Source organism: Phyllobates terribilis, unplaced genomic scaffold (assembly GCF_046119375.1).
Source record: "Phyllobates terribilis strain yellow unplaced genomic scaffold, ASM4611937v1 Scaffold_4__5_contigs__length_816908805, whole genome shotgun sequence".
Taxonomy (NCBI): domain Eukaryota; kingdom Metazoa; phylum Chordata; class Amphibia; order Anura; family Dendrobatidae; genus Phyllobates; species Phyllobates terribilis.
The window spans coordinates 793,004,877-793,030,981 of NW_027362764.1; the positions used below are offsets into that span (position 1 = coordinate 793,004,877).

General features: G+C 48.5%; 1 protein-coding gene across 13 annotated transcripts in view; it reads left to right on the forward strand.

Annotated features, from left to right (window-relative positions):
- Positions 1 to 26,105, forward strand: part of LOC141266083 (cytochrome P450 2C25-like) — a 464,276-nt gene that overhangs the window by 256,856 nt on the left and 181,315 nt on the right. For all 13 annotated transcript variants that reach the window (XM_073679978.1, XM_073679979.1, XM_073679977.1 and 10 more), the window contains one exon: positions 12,590 to 12,750. In XM_073679978.1, the coding sequence (XP_073536079.1) occupies positions 12,590 to 12,750 (161 nt within the window). The remainder of the gene's footprint in view (positions 1 to 12,589; positions 12,751 to 26,105) is intronic.

Genomic DNA, 26,105 nt, shown 5'->3' on the forward strand with positions numbered 1-26,105 from the left:
ACATTACTACAAGATGGGGACCAGCATGGCACATTACTACAAGATGGGGACCAGGATGGGCACATCACTACAAAATGGGGACCGGGATGGGCACATTACTACAAAATGGGGACCGGGATGGGCACATTACTACAAGATGGGGACTGGGATGGGCACATTACTGCAAGATAGGAACCGGGATGGGCACATTACTACAAGATGGGGACCAGCATTGGCCACCGGGATGGGCACATTTCTACAAGATGGGGTCCAGCATTGGCCATTACTACAAGATGGGGACCGGGATGGGCACATTACTACAAGATGGGGACCAGCATGGGCACATTACTGCAAGATGGGGACCAGGATGGGCACATTGCTACAAGATGGGGACCGCGATGGGCACATTACTACAAAATGGGGACCGGGATGGGCCATTGCTACAAGACGGGGACCGGGATGGGCACATTTCTTCAAGATGGGGTCCAGCATTGGCCATTACTACAAGATGGGGACCGGGATGTGCACATTACTACAAGATGGGGACCAGCATGGCACATTACTACAAGATGGGGACCAGGATGGGCACATTACTACAAAATGGGGACCAGCATGGGCAATTACTACAAGATATGGACCAGCATGGGCACATTACTACAAGATGGGGACCAGGATGAGCACATTTCTACAAGATGGGGACATTTCTACAAGATGGGGACCAGGATGAGCACATTACTACAAGATCGGGACCAGCATTGGCCGTTACTACAAGATGGGGACCAGCATGGTCCATTACTACAAGATGGGGACCGTTATGGGAGCATTACTACAAGATGGGGACCGTTATGGGCGCATTATTACAAGATGGGGACCAGGATGGGCCCATTACTATAAGATGGGGGCCAAGATGGGCACATTACTACAAGATGGGGACCAGGATGGGGACCTTACTACAAGATGGGGACCGGGATGGGCACATTAATACAAGATGGGGACCAGGATGGGCACATTACCACAAGATGGGGACCAACATGGGCACATTACTACAAGATGGCGACCAGGATTGGCACATTACTACCAGATGGGGACCAGGATGTGCCATTACTACAAGGTGGGAACCAGCATGGGCCATTACAACAAGATGGGAACCAGGATAAGCACATTAATACAAGATGGGGACCAGGATGGTCATATTACTACAAGATGGGGACCGGGATGTGCACATTACTACAAGATGGGGACCAGCATGGCACATTACTACAAGATGGGGACCAGGATGGGCACATCACTACAAAATGGGGACCGGGATGGGCACATTACTACAAGATGGGGACTGGGATGGGCACATTACTGCAAGATAGGAACCGGGGTGGGCACATTACTACAAGATGGGGACCAGCATTGGCCACCGGGATGGGCACATTTCTACAAGATGGGGTCCAGCATTGGCCATTACTACAAGATGGGGACCGGGATGGGCACATTACTACAAGATGGGGACCAGCATGGCACATTACTACAAGATGGGGACCAGGATGGGCACATTACTACAAAATGGGGACCAGCATGGGCCATTACTACAAGATAGGGACCAGCATGGGCACATTACTACAAGATGGGGACCAGGATGAGCACATTACTACAAGATCGGGACCAGTATTGGCCATTACTACAAGATGGGGACCAGCATGGTCCATTACTACAAGATGGGGACCGTTATGGGAGCATTACTACAAGATGGGGACCGTTATGGGCGCATTATTACAAGATGGGGACCAGGATGGGCACATTACTACAAGATGGGGGCCAAGATGGGCACATTACTACAAGATGGGGACCAGGATGGGGACCTTACTACAAGATGGGGACCGGGATGGGCACATTAATACAAGATGGGGACCAGGATGGGCGCATTACCACAAGATGGGGACCAACATGGGCACATTACTACAAGATGGCGACCAGGATTGGCACATTACTACCAGATGGGGACCAGGATGTGCCATTACTACAAGGTGGGAACCAGCATGGGCCATTACAACAAGATGGGGACCGGGATGGGCTCATTACTACAAGATGGGAACCAGGATGGGCACATTATTACAAGATCGGGACCAGCATTGGCCATTACTACAAGATGGGGACCAGCATGGGCCATTACTACAAGATGGGGACCGTTATGGGCGCATTACTACAAGATGGGGACCGTTATGGTTGCATTATTACAAGATGGGGACCAGGATGGGCCCATTACTACAAGATGGGGACCAAGATGGGCACATTACTACAAGATGGGGACCAGGATGGGGACCCTACTACAAGATGGGGACCGGGATGGGCACATTACTACAAGATGGGGACCAGGATGGGCGCATTACTACAAGATGGGGACCAACATGGGCACATTACTACAAGATGGCGACCAGGATTGGCACATTACTACCAGATGGGGACCGGGATGGGCACATTACTACAAGATGGGGACCATGATGGGCACCTTACTACAAGATGGGAACTGGGATTGGCACATTACTACAAGATAGAGACCGTGATGGGCACATTACTACAAGATGGGGACAGCAATGGGCACATTAATACAAGATGGGGACTAGGATGAGCACATTACTACAAGATGGGGACCTGGATGGGCACATTACTACAAGATGGGGACATTACTACAAGATGGGGACCAGGATGGGCAGATTACTACAAGATGGGAACCAGCATGGACCATAACAACAAGATGAGGACCGGGATGGGTGCATTACTTCAAGATGGGGACTGAGATCGGCACATTGCTACAAGATGGGGACCAGGATGGGCACATTACTGCAAGATGGGGACCAGGATGGGCACATTACTACAAGATGGGGACCAGGATGGGCACATTACTACAAGATGGGGACCGGGATGGGCACATTACTACAAGATGGGGACCAGGATGAGCACATTACTAGTGTTGAGCCACCCCCCTAGTGTTCGGGTTCGGTTCGGTTTGTCGAACAACGGGATGTTCGAGGAACTGTTCGTCGAACTGTTCGTCGAACACCTTAGAACACCGTCGAACACCGTTAAAACCAATGGCAGGCAAACAAAAACACATAGAAACACATAGAAAACACCTTCAAAGGTGTCCAAAAGCTGACAAACTGCTCAGAAGACGCTCTCTTTAAAAAAGCCGGCCGGCAATTTAGCAGCGGCATACACCGGTACCCGACAATTTAGACAAGAAGGAATAGAGCATCACACATAGATTAGATAGATAGAAACATGTCAGTCACATATATATGAAGTACAGTGACAGTGTTGCTTACTGTACTTGTCATTTAGTGTAAAAGATTTATTAAAAAAAATATTGGTGTTTTCATGTACCGTCTCTTTAAAAAAGCCGGCCGGCAATTCAGCATCTGTACCCGACAATTTAGAATAGAAAGAATAGAGAATCACACATAGATTAGATAGATAGAAACTTGTCAGTCACATATATATGAAGTACAGTGACAGTGTTAGTTACTGTACTTGTCATTTAGTGTTAAAATAAAGGATTTATTAAAAAAAAATTGGCGTGGGGTTCCCCGTAATTTTAGTCTCTAGCGGAGGTTAAGCAGACGGCTGGGGCAGATGTTTGAAGCCTGGGAAGGGGGTAATACCCATGGAGCTTCCCAGGCTACTAATATCAGCCCCCAGCTGAATACCTAGCCTTTACTAGCTATTAAAATGGGGGACCCCCCAAAAAATGACGTGGGGTCCCCCCTATTTTAATAGCTAGCAAAGGCTAGGCAGACAGCTGGGGGCTGATATTCATAGCCCAGGAAGGGTGCCAAGAATATTGGCCCCCTCCCAGGCTAGAAACACCAGCCGTCAGCCGCCCTAGAAATGGCGCATCCATAGGATGCGCCAATTCTGGCACTTAGCCTCGCTCTTCCCACTGCCCTGTAGCGGTGGCAGTGGGGTAATAGGGCTGGGGTTGAGGTCAGCTTATAATGCCAGCTGACATCAAGCCCAGGTTAGTAATGGAGAGGCGTCTATAGGACACCCCCATTACTAACCCCATAGTCAAAGTTAAAAAAAACACAAACACCCAGAATAAAGTCCTTTAATTGAAATAAACACACAATTCTTTATTGTTCTAAATTAAACCATACTTACCGTCACGCCCATTCCAGCTGAAGCCAACGATCTCCTGCAATAAAAGAAAAATAATAAAGCAACCTCATCCTTACCTTCCCATGGTTCCCACGACAGCTTCAGCTCTGCTACATCGAGATGACAGGCTGGACCGCAGCAGAACGCTGCCATCCAGCTTGCCATGCCGCAGACACTGAGAAGCGCAGGCATGCTTGCGCTCCTCAGTGTCTGGCTGTGACGGCATCCAGATGAGCTGACAATGAACTCAGCTCACCTCATGTACGTCACTGACAGCGTGGGAAAATTCTCCTGCACTCAGCGCTTCAGCGTGAGAATTCTCCCACGCTGTCAGTGCCGTGCATGAGGTGAGCTGAGATCATTGGACATGAGCTCACCTCATGCACTTCACTGACAGCGTGGGAAAATTCTCACGCTGAAGCGCTGAGTGCAGGAGAATTTTCCCACGCTGTCAGTGACGTGCATGAGGTGAGCCGAGTTCATTGGACATGAACTCGACTCATCTGGATGCCGTCACAGCGAGACACTGAGGAGCGCAAGCATGCCTGCGCTTCTCAGCGTCTGCGGGATGACAGGCTGGATGGCAGCGTTCTGCTTTGGTCCAGCCTGTCATCTCGATGTAGCAGAGCCGAAGCAGTCGTGGGAACCATGGAAAGGTAAGGATGAGGTTGCTTTATTATTTTACTTTTATTGCAGGAGATCGTTGGCTTCAACTGGAATGGGTGTGATGGTAAGTATGGTTTAATTTAGAACAATAAAGAATTGTGTGTTTATTTCAAATAAAGGACTTTATTCTGGGTGTTTGTGTTTTTTTTAAATACTTTACTAGAAATTCATGGCGGTCATGTCTAATATTGGCGTGACCCCATGAATTTCGGGCTTAGGGCCAGCTGATAATAGCAAGATGGCCCTAACCCCTTTATTACCCAGTGAGCCACCGCATCAGGGCCCTGGATGAGTTGGGTACAGCGTCAGAAGATGGCGCTTCTTTGAACGCGCCATTTTCAGGGGTGGCTGTGGACTGCAATTTGCAGTGGGGGGGGGGGGCACAGAAAGCTTGGGCCTCCCTGCGCTGCAGATTCCAGCCCACAGCTGCCTAGTTGTACCTGGCTGGACACAAAAATAGGGCGAAGCCCCACGTATTTTTTTTTTAAATTATTTCATGAAATTCATGAAATAATTTAAAAAAAATTGACGTGGGGCTTCGCACTATATTTGTGTCCAGCCAGGTACAGCAGGCAGGAACGGGCTGCCCCCAACCACCAGCTGCCTATTTGTACCTGGCCGGACACAACAATATAGGGAAGCCCTTTTTTTTTAAAATTATTTCATGAATTAATTAAAAAAAAATTGACGTGGGGCTTTGCCCTATTTTTGTGTCCAGCCAGATACAACTAGGCAGCTGGGGGCTGGAATCCGCAGCGCAGGGAGGCCCAAGCTTTCTGGGCCCCCCCCCGCTGCAAATTGCAGTCCGCAGCCACCCCGGAAAATGGCGCGTTCATAGATGCGCCATCTTCTGGCGCTGTACCCAACTCATCCAGGGCCCTGGTGCGGTGGCTCACTGGGTAATAAAGGGGTTAGGGCCAGCTTGGCATTATCAGCTGGCCCTAAGCCTGAAATTCATGGGGTCACGCCAATATTAGACATGACCGCCATGAATTTCTAGTAAAGTATTTAAAAAAAACACAAACACCCAGAATAAAGTCCTTTAATTGAAATAAACACACAATTCTTTATTGTTCTAAATTAAACCATACTCACCATCACACCTATTCCAGCTGAAGCCAACGATCTCCTGCAATAAAAGAAAAATAATAAAGCAACATCATCCTTACCTTTCCATGGTTCCCACGACGGCTCCAGCTCTGCTACATCGAGATGACAGGTTGGACCGCAGCAGAACGCTGCCATCCAGCCTGTCATCCCGCAGACACTGAGAAGCGCAGGCTTGCTTGCGCTCCTCAGTGTCTTGCTGTGACGGCATGTCCAATGTACTCGGCTCACCTCATGCACGTCACTGACAGCGTGGGAAAATTCTCCTGCACTCAGCGCTTCAGCGTGAGAATTCTCCCACGCTGTCAGTGACGTGCATGAGGTGAGCGGAGATCATTGGACATGAACTCACCTCATGCACGTCACTGACAGTGTGGGAAAATTCTCACGCTGAAGCGCTGAGTGCAGGAGAATTTTTCCACGCTGTCAGTGACGTGCATGAAGTGAGCTGAGTTCATTGGACATGAGCTCACCTCATGCACGTCACTGACAGCGTGGGAGAATTCTCACACTGAAGCGCTGAGTGCAGGAGAATTCTCCCACGCTGTCAGTGACGTGCATGAGGTGAGCTGAGTTCATTGGACATGACCTCGGCTCATCTGGATGCCGTCACAGCGAGACACTGAGGAGCGCAAGCATGCCTGCGCTTCTCAGTGTCTGCGGGATGACAGGCTGGATGGCAGCGTTCTGCTGCGGTCCAGCCTGTCATCTCGATGTAGCAGAGCTGGAGCCTTCATGGGAACCATGGAAAGGTAAGGATGATGTTGCTTTATTATTTTACTTTTATTGCAGGAGATCGTTGGCTTCAGCAGGAATGGGCGTGATGGTGAGTATGGTTTGATTTAGAACAATAAAGAATTGTGTCTTTATTTCAATTAAAAGGAATTTATTCTGGGTGTTTGTGTTTTTTTTTTAACTTTGACTATGGGGTTAGTAATGGGGGTGTCTTATAGACGCCTCTCCATTACTAACCTGGGCTTGATGTCAGCTGACATTATAAGCTGACATCAACCCCAGCCCTATTACCCCACTGCCACCGCTACAGGGCAGTGGGAAGAGCGAGGCTAAGTGCCAGAATTGGCGCATCCTATGGATGCGCCATTTCTGGGGCGGCTGATGGCTGGTGTTTCTAGCCTGGGAGGGGGCCAATATTCATGGCACCCTTCCTGGGCTATTAATATCAGCCCCCAGCTGTCTGCCTAGCCTTTGCTAGCTATTAAAATAGGGGGGACCCCACGTCAATTTTTTTTGGGGGGGTCCCCCATTTTAATAGCTAGTAAAGGCTAGGTATTCAGCTGGGGGCTGATATTAGTAGCCTGGGAAGCTCCGTGGGTATTACCCCCTTCCCAGGCTTCAAACATCTGCCCCAGCCGTCTGCTTAACCTCCACTAGAGACTAGAATTACGGGGAACCCCACGCCTATTTTTTTTTAAATAAATCCTTTATTTTAACACTAAATGACAAGTACAGTAATCAACACTGTCACTGTACTTCTTATATATGTGACTGACATGTTTCTATCTATCTAATCTATGTGTCATTCTCTATTCCTTCTATTCTAAATTGTCGGGTACCGCTGCTGAATTGCCGGCCGGCTTTTTTAAAGAGACGGTGCATGAAAACACTATTATTTTTTTTAATAAATCCTTTACACTAAATGACAAGTACAGTAAGCAACACTGTCACTGTACTTCATATATATGTGACTGACATGTTTCTATCTATCTAATCTATGTGTGATGCTCTATTATTTCTGTTGTAAATTGTCGGGTACCGGTGTTTGCCGCTGCTGAATTGCCGGCTTTTCATGTTTCACTGTGAGCACTGTTCCCATTGATTTGGGCAATCACTGTAATGCCACAACCACCATGGCTGTGGCATTACAGTGAGTGGCAGACAATCCCTGCATGATTGGTGCTCTAAATAGCGCCAGACATGCAGGACACGCTTTTGGTGCACGAACAGTTATCGAACATAACCTCGAACAGCCAAATTTTTTGCAAATTGTTCGGGTTCGTCGATCAACTCGAACACCGCCCAAAACAGCTCGAATTTGAGATTGGCGAACAGTTCTAGTCGAACACCGCTCATCTCTACACATTACTACAAGATGGGAACCAGCATGGGCCATAACAACAAGATGGGGACCAGCATGGGCCATAACAACAAGATGGGGACCGGGATGGGCACATTACTACAAGATGGGGACCGGGATGGGCACATTACTACAAGATGGGGACATTACTACAAGATGGGGACCAGGATGGGCCATAACAACAAGATGGGGACCGGGATGGGCACATTACTACAAGATGGGCACATTACTACAAGATGGGAACCAGCATGGGCCATAACAACAAGATGGGGACCGGGATGGGTACATTACTTCAAGATGGGGACCGGGATCGGCACAATGCTACAAAATGGGGACCGGGATGGGCCATTGCTACAAGACGGGGACCGGGATGGGCACATTTCTTCAAGATGGGGACCAGGATGAGCACATTACTACAAGATCGGGACCAGGATGGGCACACTACTACAAAATGGGGACCAGCATGGGCCATTACTACAAGATGGGGACCAGCATGGACACATTCCTACAATATGGGGACCAGGATGGGCACATTGCTACAAGATGGGTACCAGCATGGGCACATTACTTCAAGATGGGGACCAGGATGAGCACATTACTACAAGATGGGGACCAGGATGGTCACATTGCTTCAAGATGGGGACCGCGATAGGCACATTACTACAAAATTGGGACCGGATGGGCCATTACTACAAGATGGGGACCGGGATGTGCACATTACTTCAAGATGGGGACCAGGATGAGCACATTACTTCACGATGGGGACCAGGATGGTCATATTACTACAAGATGGGGACCGGGATGGGCACATTACTACAAGATGGGGACCAGGATGAGCACTTTACTACAAGATCGGGACCAGCATTGGCCATTACTACAAGATGGGGACCAGCATGGGCCATTACTACAAGATGGGGACCGTTATGGGCGCATTATTACAAGATGGGGACCAGGATGGGCACATTACTACAAGATGGGGACCAGGATGGGGACCTTACTACAAGATGGGGACCGGGATGGGCACATTACTACAAGATGGGGACCAGGATGGGCGCATTACCACAAGATGGGGACCAACATGGGCACATTACTAAAAGATGGCGACCAGGATTGGCACATTACTACCAGATGGGGTCCAGGATGGGCCATTACTACAAGGTGGGAACCAGCATGGGCCATTACAACAAGATGGGGACCGGGATGGGCTCATTACTACAAGATGGGAACCAGGATGTGCACATTACTACAAGATGGGGACCAGCATTGGCTATTACCACAAGATGGGAACCGGGATGGGCACATTACTACAAGATCGGGACCAGCATGGGCCATTACTAAAAGATCGGGACCATGATGGGGACATTATGACAGATAGGGACCAGGATGGGCACAATACTACAAGATGGGGACCGGGATGGTCCTATTACTACAAGATGGGGACCAGGATGGGGACATTACTACAAGATAGGGACCAGGATGGGCACATTACTACAAGATGGGGACCAGGATGAGCACATTACTACAAGATTGGGACCAGGATGGGCACCTACTACAAGATGGGAACTGGGATTGGCACATTACTACAAGATAGAGACGGTGATGGGCACATTACTACAAGATGGGGACAAGAATGGGCACTTTAATACAAGATGGGGACCAGGATGGGCACATTACTACAAGATGGGGACCGGGATGGGCACATTACTACAAGATGGGGACATTACTACAAGATAGGGACCAGGATGGGCACATTACTACAAGATGGGAACCAGCATGGGCCATAACAACAAGATGGGGATCGGGATGGGTACATTACTTCAAGATGGGGACTGGGATCGGCACATTGCTACAAGATGGGGACCAGGATGGGCACATTACAGCAAGATGGGGACCACGATGGGCACATTACTACAAGATGGGGACCAGGATGGGCACATTACTACAAGATGGGGACCAGGATGGGCACATTACTACAAGATGGGGACATTACTACAAGATGGGGACCAGGATGAGCACATTACTACAAGATGGGAACCAGCATGGGCCATAACAACAAGATTGGGACCATCATGGGCCATAATAACAAGATGGGGACCGGGATGGGTACATTACTTCAAGATGGGGACCGGGATCGGCACATTGCTACAAGATGGGGACCAGGATGGGCTCATTACTGCAAGATGTGGACCAGGATGGGCACATTACTACAAGATGGGGACCGGGATGGGCATATTACTACAAAATGCAAAATGGGGACCGGGATGGGGGATGTTACTACAAGATGCGGACAAGGATGGGGACATTGCTATAATAAGTTGGTCAGAATTACTATATGGTGTTAATTGTAAGAAAAAAAATCACTGTATGTGGTAAATTAGGGGACACAAAGAGGAAATAAAACTTGTTTAAACTGTATAAAACTGTACCATAGCCCATAAAATGAATGTCATTTAAAAGAATAAAATAAAAAAATGTTCAAAAAATGATCCAAAAGGTGTATAGAAAAAAATATATGGTATCATTCAAATTTTCATATCATCCTGCAAAGAATTCGGCCCTTCAAATTCACTTTTTTTCTATGTGCGGCATATAAACTTAGCTGAGTTTGTCTTGTGTCTCAGCGAGCCTCATAAAGGTGAGGGCTGATGCTCACATGGGACCACGCTAGGCAATCTGCAAACTCTTATGTGGAGCACAGCAGAATTCACTGAACCGGGGGAGGGAAGCAAGGCACGAATCTGGGACAGATGCATAACACTGCTAACCATGTCCCCTTTCTAACAGAATGCTCCCCATGCCCCCTCTCTCACAGACTGCTTCCCATGCCCTCTCTCTCACAGACTGCTCTGCATGCCCCCTCTCCCCAGATTTCTCCCTATGACCCTTCTGCCACGCACTGCTCCCCATGCCCCCTCTCTCACAGACTGCTTCCCATGCTCCCTCTCTCACAGACTGCTCCCCATGCCCCCTCTCTCATAGACTGCTCCCCATGCCCCCTCTCTAATAGACTGCTCCCCATGCCCCGTCTCTCACAGACTGCTTCCCATGCCTTCTCTCTCACAGACTGCTCCGCATGCCCCCTCTCCCCAGACTTCTCCCCATGACCCTTCTACCATGCACTGCTCCCCATGCCCCCTCTCTCACAGACTGCTTCCCATGCCCTCTCTCTCACAGACTGCTCCCCATGCCCCCTCTCTCATAGACTGCTCCCCATGCCCCCTCTCTCACAGACTGCTTCCCATGCCCCCTCTCTCACAGACTGCTCCCTATGCCCCCTCTCTCATAGACCTCTCCCCATGCCCCCTCTCTCATAGACTGCTCCCCATGCCCCCTCTCTCACAGACTGCTTCCCATGCCCCCTCTCTCATAGACTGCTCCCCATGCCCCCTCTCTCACAGACTGCTCCGCATGCCCCCTCTCCCCAGACTTCTCCCCATGACCCTTCTATCACGCACTGCTCCCCATGCCCCCTCTATCATAGACTGCTCCCCATGCCCCCTCTCTCATAGACTGCTCCCCATGCCCCCTCTCTCATAGACTACTCCCCATGCCCCCTCTCTCATAGACTGCTCCCCATGCCCCCTCTCTCATAGACTACTCCCCATGCCCCCTCTCTCATAGACTGCTCCCCATGCCCCCTCTCTCAGACTGCTCCCCATTCCCCCTCTCTCATAGACTGCTCCCCATGCCCCCTCCCTCATAGACTGCTCCCCATGCCCCCTCTCTCACAGACAGCTCCCCATGCCACCTCTCTCACAGACTGCTCTTCATGCCCTCTCTCTCACAGACTGATCCCCCTGCCCCCCCCCCCTAAATAGGGCGAAATTGCTTAGCTTTTGATGAACTCCAGACGAATGAGCAAACATCTTCAAGCTCCAGAGAGGATGAAGTACTGCTCTTGCTAAAGCTTTCACAGGTAGTAATGAATATCGCCAGCACCTCCCTCTGAAACACAGCAGGTATTTATACACCCAGGCAGGGTGTTAATTAGCCAGAGGGAGGTAGCCGCTGGGTCCTAGAGACTGCCTCTAAGAAGATGTCTGTAATGCCAAACGCAGAGATCTCCTGCAACCAACTGCAGGGCGACTGTCTGTCACCTCTGACATACCCATGACACTACCACAATCTGCACTGCTTAGACTTTATTAGTTTTTATTAGACTCCATGATGTCTGTAGTAGGAAGCTGAACACTGAGAATTAAGCTTCCTGTCTTTTCCCTGCACTGATCATAGAGATGCATTCTGCAGATGTGCAACTGCTGACTGCGACCACTAACATTGTACTGGAAATTCGCTTTAAGTTGACCACAGACAATGCGGTGGTACTGAATAAACTGTTAGCTTCACCTGAGCAGTCCTTATACCAAGGCTGTGGGGAGCTCTACCAGATTCTGGCTGCACCTAAAGTGACTCTTGGATTTTGGCAGTCCTTCAATACCTCTGTGGGTGTCTCAGCATCTGCTCCCTGCCACTATCTGCCCTGTGACTTTATTATGCCATGTTGGACCAGCCTCTTAGTATGAATGTTCCAAAGAATGAGTAGAGTAGGATGATAAGCGGTGATCATTTCATGATGTTCTTGCTTTCTCTCCACAGGAAAGCCCTTTAACCCGGTAATGACCATGGGCTGCGCTGTGGGAAACATCATCAGTTCTGTGTTACTTGGGGAGAAATTTGATTACCAGGACGAGAAGCTGCAAGAATTTCTTTTATCTACAACCAGACAAATTAGAAGCTTCTCATCTGTGCTAAACACGGTGATCTATGATTATAGTATGGGGCTATATTCTTCAGAGATTCAGGCTGTTCCATATTTTTATGGCAGAGTCATATTGTAATATGTTATTACTAGTGATGAGCAAGCACTAAAATGATCGGGTACTCATTCCTCGGGTCGAGCACATTGGAATACTCGAGTGCTCAGTCCGAGCAACGAGCTCAATGTAAGTCTATGGGAAACTCAAGCATTTTTCACGCGGCTCCCCCCGGCGGTCTGCAGAGGGCCTAAAAATTGCCCAAATCGATGGGAACACTGCTCAAAGGACATGGGAACAGCATGGGGAAGACCCCTGGAAGCATTTCTGACTCACAGATCACTGCTGTCAACAATATTGTCTGAGTATTACATCACTCTTACGGACTGACAATAAAACATACAAAAACGAAACCAAAATGGATTTTCCAGGGAAATATGCTAAGGAACATCCTTTCCAGGGAAATGACTTGTATATAAGGCAAAGCAAATATACAAAAACAAAAATGCTCCTCCACACCTTGGACTATGTTCACACGTAGCATTTTTGATGCGTTTTTGCACTTTTGTATTGCTTTCAAACAAGATAAATACATTCACCGGGAAATGGTCATTTTAACATTTTACAACCTAATCAGACACATCCTGTTTCATTTATGAAGGAGGGACTCTGAAAGTCGCAAAACTTATTTTTATAGGGCAATCAGGCGGCCCTTACTATTCTTAAAGGGCCAGCAGTTGACCCTCGCTGTTGTTAGAAAGCCATCAGCTGGCTATGCTTTGTTGTTCCCATTATTAACGAGTGGGTCTCCTATACTGTTATTACATATGCAGTGACTGCAACGGCTGCCAAAAATTTGGACGCAACCCAATACCCCTTTGAAGAGACATAGAAAAAAGTCTCAGTAAAAAAAAAATGTTCCCATTATAAAGGAGCGGGTCTCCTATAGTGGTAATGCCCATGCTGTGACTGCAAAATTTGGAAAAAACCCCACTAACAATTTAAAGACACATGGAGCTGGGCCACAGTAACGAGTATGACATGTTCCCATTAGAAAGGAGAGGCTCTACTATTCAGTTATAGGGTATGCAGTGAGTGAAAAGGCTGCCAAAATTTAGGAAAAACCCCACTAACAATTTAAACACACATACATCTGGGCCACAGTGACAAGTATGATATGTTCCCATTAGAAAGGAGACGGTCTGCTATTCAGTTATAGGGTATGCAGTGAGTCCAACAGCTGCCAAAATTTAGGAAAAACCACACTAACAATTTAAAGACACATAGAGCAGGGCCACAGTAACAAGTACAACAGGTTCTCATTAGAAAGGAGAGGGTCTCCCATACTGTTTGCCTATGCAGTGACTGCAATGGCTGTCACAAATTTGGAGGGACTCCAATGCCCCTTGCAAGAGACGTAGAAGTCGGAGGGCCTCCTGAAAACAATGTTCCCATTATTAAAAAGTGTGTCTCCCATACTGTTTTCCTACGCAGTGAAGCAACGGCTGGCAAAAATTTGGAGGAACTCCAATGTCCCTTGCAAGAGACGTATATATGTTGATATGGTACATATGGTGGTGATATGGTGGTGGAGAATGAGGATGCAGAGAAACAGGAGGACAAGAGCAAATAGACTAAATCATGAAGCATATACCCATGTGTAGGTATGAAAAGGTGCATGGGAGTTTATATTACGTTGCTATCATTCGGTGGTGTTGAGGAGTCTGGCCCAATCCAGCCCTTGTTCATTTTTATAAGAGTCAGCCTGTCAGCATTTTCAGTTGACAGGCGGATGCGCCTATTGGTTATAATTCCACCAGCGGCACTAAAAATCAACTCTGACAAAAAACACTAGCGGCAGGGCAGGCCAGGACCTCCAAGGCATAGAGAGCCAATTCATGCCATGTTGTTTGCTCATCAGTTCAACCTCAGGTATCTATTCCAATCAGTGACCATATTTCCGAGACCTTGGGCCATTGTTCTCTCCATCACCACAGGTCGTCTCACATGCAAACCCAGGGGATGGGTTCCACCTGAGAAAATATCTCCACTAAGGCACAATTAGCTGGGGGAGGGAGGGGTGAGCTCTTCTGCCGATTCAGGGGGCTGAACCCTGTGCAGGAGAAAGAGAAGATTCATTACTAGTCGGACGGAGAGCTGGGTGGTATCACGGGCTGCGGTCGTGATATCCATCATCCGAAGGAGCATATGCTGTGACTGCCAATATACCGGCGGGAGATACAAAAAGCTGTGGGCTAACCAAAAGTTGGGGGACAGTGGGTATCACCTGGTACGGAGCAGTGGAACTACTGATCCCAGGTTGGAAACTCAAGGACTAAGAGAATTGCCTGTTAGACATTTACCTGGAATTGCTGTTCACCATGGTCGGAAGGAATAAAACTAATTGCATCGATAACCTGCCTAGGTGATTATTAAAATCCACAACCGCACATCTTTACAGGAACAGTGCTTAAATGACATGGGAACAGCATGGGGAAGACCCCTGGAAGCATTTCTGACTCCCAGGTCACTTCTGTCAACAACGTTGTCAGAGTATTGCGCCACTTTTACGGACTCACAATAAAGCATACCAAAACGAAACCAAAATGGATTTTCCTGGGAAATATGTTAAGGAACATGCTTTCCATGACATGTACAATGTATATAAAGCAAAATAAATAACCAAAAACAAAAATACTCCTCCATACCTTGGGCTATGTTCACACATAGCGTTTTTGATGCTTTTTTGCACTTTTGCATTGCTTTCAACCAAGACAAATGCATTCACCGGGAAATGTCATTTTAACATTTTACAACCTTATCTGGCCATGTGGTGTGTGCCACATCATCAGACACATGCATACAGTGCTGAAAAGTCATGGGAACAGCATGGGGAAGACCTCTGGAAGCATCTCTGACTCCCAGGTCACTGCCTAAAAGTGTGCCCATCATAAGTGATGCTTGGCGCATGCGAAGATGCCTCCCGCCATGCACCTGTCGTTGCAGACTTGCAACAATCACCGTCCACATCCTTGTCCCACTGCAGCGTTCAGTTGTCCCTACTACATTCCTTGGAATGCAAGCGCAAGTATGCAGGCAGCCACCCACCCACCCACAGGCTGCAACACTAAACTGCCAGATTTCTGGGCAGCTTTTTGCTTTTTATGCTCGTGGAGGCGGAAGCTTTTCACAACCTCATGCCGGCGGCGGCCGGGTGTCCATACTCGGTCCCCAGCCGCCACTATATTTCCCTGTATCGCCTCCGCCTTCCACAAGCACGGGTCCCACAACATTACCCGTGCCCTCCCCAGTGCACTTACTGGGAAGGACCACCTAAACACAAACACGTGGACAGGTGAATGTGGCCAGGGACAGTACGGAGCCAGTCCACAACTTTTTTTGCTGACAGTTGTATTTAGCTCGGTGAAAGGACTGGCATAGAGGGAAACCCTATCTACCCTGCGTGTCATTTCTCACAGGAAGTCCTGTAAAGCTGCTTTCACTTGAAATGTGGCCTTTTAGGCTTGCGGAGTCCACATGCCTCGTGTCCATACTCAGTCCCCAGCCGTCACTATTTCTCCCGGTGTTGTCTCCGTCTTCTACAAGCGCGGGTCCCTGAACATTACTGCTGGTACTTTTCTGTGGGAATCTGCTTGCCTCCTACCAACCTGGAATATTTCCAGCAAGCTATGGTACGACGCCATGGTATTAGCACTGCCCCCAGTACCAGTAGCGAAGCCATCCCCAATTTCCTTCTCAGGAATTTTATTTGGTAAACTGAGTGGCTGCCCAAATACATTTTCTCACAAAGGAGCTGAAGATAGAGTGAAAGCAGGTGCAAGTTTCTCCAGCCTGTTAGATACTAGAGGGTGAACGGCAGCACATTGGATCAGTGGTTAGCACTAAAGACTTGCAGCGCTGGGATCCTGGGTTCAAATCCCAGCAAGGACAACATCTGCAAGGATTTTGCATGTTCTCCCCGTGTTTGCTTGTGTTTCCTCCTCAGTAAAAAAGCAGCAATAGAGTGTCCGGGAACCTTTCCACATGCTTTTCTTAGCGAGGACTGCTGATTGGCAGGGTTGGATGGTCCAACCAGAGAATCCTCTGGTGTGGCTTGGCGTCTACCTTAGGAGAGTTCATGATAGTGCTAACTTTGCAGCTGCTATGGGGCTCTTGAGTGGGGGAGAAAGGTTATCCCTCAGAATCAAATCCTCTGGTGGGCACAATGTTTTTCAATCTGAAACAGCTTCTCAGTAGGAGTTGTATTTCACCACATTCTTTAGCTCAGTGAAAGGACTGGCATAGAGAGAAACCGTATCTACCCCGGCTGTCATTTTCTCTGTCACCAAGTTCCGCCCATTGTCACACACGACCATGCCTGGCTGTATGTTCAGCGGTGAGAGCCACAGATCAGGCTGCTGTGTTACAGCTTTCAACAACTCTGCAGCGCTGGGCGTTTTGTCAATTAAGCATTAAGCATGTTATCTTCAGTACAGCCTGTTGCCGCTTGGCCAAGGCAGTGCTGCAGTGCTGTCAGCTTGTGACTGATGTGGTCATTTCGGAGATGGAGGAGGAGGTGCATGAGCTGAACAATGTGATTACATTGTTGTTAAATTGGTGACGCTGTTTTTTATACTAAAGAAAGATCCTATTGTTTTGTTTTTTTTACGTTTTTTTTTAAGACAAATGCATTCACCGAGAAATGTCATTTTAACATTTTACAACCTTATCTGGCAATGTGGTGTGTGACACATCATCATACACATCCTGTTTTATTTATGATGGAGGGACTCTGAAAGTCATAAAGCCTATTTTTATAGGGACACCAGATGGCCCTTACTATTCTTAAAAGGCCAGCAGTCGGCCCTCGCTATTGTTAGAGAGCCATCAGCCGGCTATGCTTTGTTGTTCCCATTATTAACAAGTGGGTCTCCTATACTGTTGTTGCGTATCCAGTGACTGCAGGGGCTGCCAAAAATTTGGGTGCAACCCAATACCCCTGTGAAGAGACATAGAGGAGGGTCTCAGTAAAAAAAATGTTCCCATTATAAAGGAGCGGGTCTCGTATAGCGGTAATGCCCATGCTGTGACTGCAAGGGCTGCCAAAATTTGGGAAAAACCCCACTAAGAATTTAAAGACACATAGAGCAGGGCCACAGTAACAAGTACAACATGTTCCCATTAGAAAGGAGAGGGTCTGCTATACAGTTATAGGGTATGCAGTGAGTCCAACGGCTGACCAATTTTAGGAAAAACCCCACTAAGAATTTAAAACACAAGGAGCAGGGCCACAGTAACAAGGTACGACATGTTCCCAGTAGAAAGGAGAGGGTCTGCTATACAGCTTTAGGGCATGCAGTGAGTCGAACGGCTGACAATTTTAGGAAAAATCCCACTAAGAATTTAAAGACACATGGAGCAGGGCCACAGTAACAAGGTACGACATGTTCCCATTAGAAAGGAGAGGGTCTGCTATACAGTTTTAGGGTATGCAGTGAGTCCAACGGCTGACCAATTTTAGGAAAAACCCCACTAAGAATTTAAAGACACACAGAGCAGGGCCACAGTAACGACAAATTCCCATAAGAAAGGAGAGGGTCTGCTATACAGTTATAGGGTATGCAGTGAGTCCAATGGCTGACAGTTTTAGGAAAAACCCCACTAAGAATTTAAAGACACACAGAGCAGGGCCACAGTAACAAGTATGACATGTTCCCATTAGAAAGGAGAGGGTCTGCTATACAGTTATATGGTATGCAGTGAGTCCAACGGCAGACAATTTTAGGAAAAACCCCACTAACAATTTAAAGACACACAGAGCAAGGCCACAGTAACGACAAATTCCCATTAGAAAGGAAAGAGTCTCCCATAGTGTTGGCCTATGCAGTGAGTGCAAGTGCTGCCAATAATTTGGAGGCAATTCAATGCCCCTTGGAAGAGACGTGGAGGAGGGCCTCATAAAAAATGTTCCCATTAGAAAGGAGCGGGCCTCCTATTCTTGTAATGCCCATGCACTAAGTGTATGGGCTGACAAACATTTACCCCTGGGGGAAATACATGAACAAACTGTATAAAAATTTTTTTTACGGGCATCATAAACAGCCTTTAAAAAAATTAGGTGGCTGTTGCATCACGGACCATGGTAACCCTGGTGATATGGTGGTGGAGGATGAGGAGAAGGAGGAGGACAAGAGCAAATAGCCAAAATCAGGAAGCGTATACCCATGTGTGGGTGTGAAAAGGTGCATGGGAATACACCTCCCATAAAAAGACACTGGATTTGAGTTTATGTCACGCTGCTATCATTCGGTGATGTTGAGGGGTCTGGCCCAATCCAGCCCTTGTTCATTTTTATAAGAGTCAGCCTGTTAGCATTTTCAGTTGACAGGCGGATGCGCTTATTAGTTATAATTCCACCAGCGGCACTAAAAACCCACTGTGATAAAACGCTGGTGGCAGGGCAGGCCAGGATCTCCAAGGCGTAGAGAGCCAGTTCATTCCACGTATCCAGCTTGGATACTCAATAATTATAAGGCACAGTGGAATCACGGAGGACGTTGGTACGGTCGGCAATGTACTCCCTAAGCATCTTCCCAAACTTTGCACCCCTTGTGAGAGAACCCCACGCCTCAGGGCCTGTCCGATGGGAGGGTCTGAGAAAACTCTCCCAGAACTTTGAAAGTGTTCCCCTGCCTCTGCTGGATTGAAGTTGTGTCTCTCTCGCCTGTACTCCTTGGTTGTCCAAGGAAGTGTGCCCTCTGCCACCAGCATTGTCAGATGGGAATTTTTTTAATAGTTCCGCAACAAGGGCCTTCTGCTACAGCCCCATTTTTGTAGACCTGTCCGGCTCAGGAATAAGAGAAATAAAGTTCTCCTTGTAGCGTGGGTCTAGAAGTGTCACCAACCAGTAATGACTGTCACCCAAAATTTTGAGAATGCGAGGGTCATGGGAAAGGCAGCATAACATAAACTCGGCCATGCGTGCCAGACTACTAATAGGCAAGACTTCCGTGTCCTCACCAAGAGGATGACTGACCATGCTCTCCTCCTCCTCCTCTCTGTCCTCTGGCCATCCACGCTGAACAGACGGTATGACTACTGTGCAGGTAGTAACTTCTATAGTGCATGAAATAAGCTCCTGTTCTTCCTCCTCCTCCTCCTCCTCTTCCTCATTGTCACCCAATCCATGTTGGGATGAGATGAGGCTTGGCTGTGTGTAATCACCCTGTATGGTTCCTTGCTCCATCTCATCGTGCTCCGCCTGCAATGCATCCTCTTTGATTGTGAGCAGAGAGAGTTTCAGAAGACATAGAAGCAGGATGGTGACGCTAATTATGGCATCATCGCCGCTCACCATCTTGATGGAGTCCTCAAAGTTTTGGAGGATGGTACATATGTCTGACATCCATGTCCACTCCTGAGGTCTTATGTGTGGAGTCTGAACTGAATACCAATAGCCTTGTTGATGCTGGTACTCAACAACTGCCTTCTTCTGTTCACAAATCCTTCCCAACATCTGCAGTGTAGAGTTCCAATGTGTGGGGACATCACACACCAGTCTGTGAGCCGGAAGCTGCCATCACTGCTGAAACACTGCAAGGGCGGCGGAAGCTGTAGCTGTCTTTCTAATATGGGCACACAGTCGGCATACTTTAACAAGCAGATCTGGCTTGGGTAGGATTTGAGAAAACGCTGAACCACGAGGTTAAGCACATGGGCCAGGCATGGTATGTGTGTGAGCTCGCCTCACCTCAGAGCCGCCACCAGGTTCCAGCCATTGTCACACACGACCATGCCTGACTGTAGGTTCAGCGGTGTGCCACAGATCTGCCTGCTCTTTCAGAGCTGTCCACAACTCTTCAGCATTGTGTGGTTTTTCACCTAAGCATAATAGCTTCAGCACAGCCTGTTGCCTTTTGGCCGAGGCAGTGCTGCAGTGCTTCCAGCTTGTGACTGATGTGGTCATTTCGGAGATGAAGGCTGAAGAGGAGGAAGAGGCTGAGGAGGATGAGGTGCAGGAGCTGTAGACCGTGGGGGCAACACTGATTGACCTAGGGCCCGCAATCCTTGGCGTCGGGAGGACGTGTTCCGTCCCAGGGTCCGACTGGTTCCCGGCTTCCACTATGTTAACCCAGCGTGTCGTTAGCGAGATGTACCATCCCTGCCCACAAGCACTTGTCCACGTGTCCAAGGTTAGATAGACTTTACCAGTAGCTGCGTTGTTGAGAGCACGGCAAATGTTTTGGGACACGTGCTTGTGTAATGCGGGTACGGCACACCGGGAGAAATAGTGGCGGCTGGGGTCCGAGTACCGAGGGATGGCTGCCGCCATCAGGTTGCAGAATGCTTCCGTCTCCACGAGCCTAAAAGGCAACATTTCGAGCGCAAGCAGTCGTGAAATGTGAGAATTCAGTAGTGTGGCCTGTGGGGCGTTGGCTGCATATTTGCACTTGCGTTCCAAGGACTGGGGTATGGACAACTGAACGCTGCGCTGGGACAAGCACATGGACGTGCTTCCTGATGCTGCTACTTGAGAGTGTGCAACGACAGGTGCAGGGCAGGAGGCAACTTTGCATGCACCATGGACAGGGGATTGGCTTGCATGCACAACAGTGGAAGAAGCAATGGTGCCACCCGCAGACACTGTTCCTGGACCCTGGGGTTCGGCCCACAAAGTCGGGTGCTTTGCTGCCATGTGCCTGATCATGCTGGTGGTGGTCAGGCTGGTCGTTTTGCCACCCTTGCTGATGCTGGGCTGGCAAGTGTTGCAAATGGCCTTTTTGGGGCTATTGGCAGAGTCTTTAAATAACAACCAGACTCGGGAAGACCTAACAGTTGTAATGGTAACTTCCTTCGTGTTGGTGTTACAGGGAACGGTTGCCTGCCTTCTGTCTGCGGCCACCACACTGCTTCTTCCTTTCTGCTGGGGTGCTCCGCCTCCCTCCCCCTGTGTGCTGTCCTCGCTCTGCATGTCCTCCTGCCAGGTTGGGTCAGTTACTATATCATCCACCACCTCGTCTTCCACTTCCGCACCCTCGTCCTCCTCCTGACTTTCTGGCATTTGTGTCTCATTATCGTTCACCTCTTGGGACACTTTCCCACCGTCGCCTTTGTGTGACCGTGGCTGCTCAAATATTTGAGCATCGCTACACCTGATCTCCTCTTGCCCCGCTTCAAGTGGACCCGGCGAGAGGCCCGAATCTATAAATGGAAAAGTGAACAGCTCTTCAGAGTGTCCAAGTGTGGGATCAGTTGTCTCTGGGTACTTGGCATAGTCGGAGGAAGGAGGATCAGGGTGAGGAATATGCGGTCCAGACTCACGGCTACTGAGACTTGACCATGTGGAAGACAGGGTGGTGGTGGCGGTGGTGGCTAAGTGACTGGAAGCATTATCCGCTATCCAACCAACAACCTTTTGACACTGCTCTGGGTTCAATAGTGGTGTGCTGCGGTCCCCTAGAAATTGGGACAGGAAGGTCAGGCGAGAAGATGTGGGTGTTTGTTGTGGCACAATTTTGGCTTGCCCACGGTCTTTCCTCAGTCTCTGCATGCACCATTACCGTCACGTCCAGTTCCCCATCCTTTGCCACGTGCCTTGCCCATTTTAAATGGAAGACAGTATATTGCACGCTCACTACAAATGACTGAGTTTGGAGCGAATTTATATGTGATCCGTGTGATAGAGAAAACAGAGTTTTAAATACCTGGCCTGTAGGTAAGTAGTTTGACCAGCAAACTGCTGTGAATGCTTCACTGACACACTGAAAGAAATTTTTAATGGAGGCCAGAAATGGCAGTATTTTCTGACAAAGTATATGTGAGCCGTGTGACGGAGAAAACATGGTTTTAAATACCTCGCCTGTAGGTAACTATTTTGAACAGCAAACCAGTGTCAAAAAATTTGCTGACACACTGAAATTTTTTTTTAATGGAGGCCAGAAGTGGCAGTATTTTCTGACAACGTATATGTGAGCCGTGTGATGGAGAAAACACAGTTTTAAATAAATGGATTTTATTTTCCAGAAATATCTAACAGCAGCAGCCGACAGAACTGGAATGGAGCCTCTTGTGCTATATGCACTGCAGTCTGCTATATACACCCTGCCTGCCTGATATCTCTGCAGATGGATTAGTCCTCAGAAGAACTGTTTGTTAAGATGGATATGTGTAATGTACGGTTTTTCTCCCTACACTACCTAATACACAATCAAATCTCTCCCTGACACAGCAGCAGTTCTCCCTACACTGTCTGATCCGGAGTGACTGTGACGAGCATGGCAGCGCCAGGTCTGATATAGACCTGATGACGCTGTGCGGCCAGCCAATCACTGTAATGCCCACAACCAACATGGCTACGGCATTACAGTGCATGGCAGGCAATTCCTGCATGTTCTCTGGCTGTTCAGCGCCAAACATGCAGGGAGGGGACCCGAGTTCCCGCCAGAGCAACCTGGAAATACTCGCCGAGCTTGTCGAGCACCATGATGCTCGGGCTAGTATCGAGTAGTGTCGAGCACGTTCGCTCATCACTAGTGGGGACATCGCAGATCAGTCGGTGAGCTGGAAGCTGCAAACACTGCTGAAGCATGGCAAGGGTGGCAGAAGCAGTAGCTGACTTTCTAAAATGGGCACACACAGGAGTACTTTGACAAGCAGATCTGACAGATCCGGGTAGGTTTTGAGAAACCGCTGAACCACAAGGTTAAGCACATGGGCAAGGCATAGTACGTGTGTGAGCTCGCCTCGCCTCAGAGCCGCCACCAGGTTCCGACCATTGTCACACATGACCATGCCTGGCTGTAGGGTCATCGGTCCACAACTCTTCAGCGTTGTGCGGTTTGTTACCTAAGCATATTAGCTTCAGCACAGCCTGTTGCCGCTTGGCCGAGGCAGTGCTGCAGTGCTTCCAGCTGACTACTGATGTGGTCATTTTGGAGATGGAGGCTGAATAGGAGGAGGATGAGGTGTAGAAGCTGCAGAATGTGGGGGCAACCCTGATTGACGCAGGGCCCGCAATCCTTGGCGTCGGGAGGACGTGTTCCGTTCCAAGGTCTGACTGGGTCCCGGCTTCCACTATATTAACCCAGTGTGCCATCAACAAGATGTACTGTCCCTGCCCACAAGCACTTGTCCACGTATCCGTGGTTAGGTGGACTTTCCCAGTAACTGCGTTGTTGAGGGCACATCTAATTTTGTGGAACACATGCTGAAGTAATGCGGGGATGGCACACCAGGAGAAATAGTGGGGGCTGGGGACCGAGTACCGAGGGACAGCCATCATCAGGTTGTGGAAAGCTTCGGTCTCCACATGCCTAAAAGGCAACATTTTGAGTGCAAACATTCGCAAAATGTGTGAATTTAGTAGTGTTGCCTGTGGGGCATTGGCTCCGTATTTGCGCTTGCATTTTTAGGACTGGGGTAGGGACAACTGAACGCTGCTCTGGGACAAGGAAGTGGACGTGCTTGCTGATGGTGCTAGTTGAGAATGTTGAACGACAGGTGCAGGGCGGGAGGCATCTTCGCATGCGCCATGGACAAGGGATTGGCGTGCACGCACAACAGCGGAACAAGCAGTGGTGTCACCTGCAGACATTGTTACTGGACCCTGGGGTTTGGCCCACTTAGTCGGGTGCTTTGCTGCCATGTGCCTGATCATGCTGGAGGTGGTCAGGCTGCTAGTTTTGCTACCCCTGCTGGCCTGGCAGGTGGTGCAAATGGCCTTTTTGGGGTTATCTGCAGAGTCTTTAAAAAATAACCAGACTCAGGAAGATCTAACACTTGTACTGGCAACTTCCATTATGTTGGCATTACAAGGAACGCTTTCCCGCCTTGTGTCTGCGGCCACCACACTGCTCCTTCCTGCCTGATGTGGTGCTACGCCTCCACCCCTGTGTGCTCCTGTCCTCGCTCCATATGTCCCCCTGCCAGGTTCAGTCAGTTACTATATTATCCACCACCTCGCCTTCCACTTCCGCACCCTGGTCCTGCTCCTGACTTTCTGGCAATTGTGTCTCATCATCATCATCATCCACCTCTTGCGACAGTAATTGCACTTTCCCACCATTACCTTCGTGTGACCGTGGCTGCTCCAATATTTAGGCATCGCTACATGCGTTCTCCTCTTGACTCCCTTGAAGCTGGCTGGGCGAGAGGCCCGAATCTACAAATGGAAAAGTGAACAGCTCTTCTGAGTGTCCAAGTGTGGGATCAGTTGTCTCCAGGCACTCGGCATGGTGGGAGGAAGGAGGATCAGGGTGAGGAATATGCAGTAAAGACTCATGGCTACTGAGACTTGACCGTTTGGAAGACAGGGTGGTGGTGGTGGCAAAGTGACTGGAAGCGTTATCTGCTATCCAACCAACAACCTTTTGACACTCTCTGTGTTCAATAGTGGTATTCTGCGGTCCCCTAGTAATATGGACAAGAAGGTCGAGTGACAAGATGTGGGTGTTTGTTGTGGCACAATTTCAGCTTGCCCACGGTCACGCCCTTGGCCTCTGGATGCACCATCACCATCACGTCTACTTCTCCGTCCCTTGCCAAACACCTTGCCCATTTTCAATGGAGGACAATATTTTCCACGTTCTCGAGAAATGGCTGATTTTGGAACGCAGTAATATTTGATACGTCTGACAGAGAACCACAATTCTAAATAGCAGGCCTGTAATTTACTAATATTATTCTACACAGAGAACTAGTGTGAATAGCTTGAACGACACACCGCAACAGAATGAAAATGGAAGAAATGGCTGATTTTGGAACAGTCGTATAGGTGTTATGTCTGACAGAGAACCACGGTTTTAAATTACAGGCCTGTAATTTGCTAATACTATTCACAGTCACCTAGTGTGAATAGCTTGACTGACACACTGCAATAAAATGAGAATGGAAGAAATGTCTGATTTTGGAACACTCTTATAGATGTTATGTCTGACAGAGAACCACGATTTTAAATAGAAGGCCTATAATTTGCTAATATTATTCTTCACAGACACCTAGTGTGAATAGCTTGAGCAACACACTGCAATAGAAAAGGAGGCCAATATTTTCCACGTTCAGTTTAAATTTCTGGATTTTTATGGCTGAAATATGGAAAGGACCTGGCTGTATTCTGCAGTGAGAACCAGCAAATGGAGCAGAAAAATGGTGTACTCTGGATTGCTTTTTAAGCAAATAACCAAGATTTAGATAGAAAAAAATTTGCCATGGCCCCTGATATCTGGGGATATGTTTACAAATATCTGTAATTATTACAGCAGCAGCAGACAGGACGTTCAATGCACCCTCTTGCGCTATATGCACTGAAGTCTGCCACATACACTGCCTGCCTGCCTAACTCCTCCTATCACCACTGAATA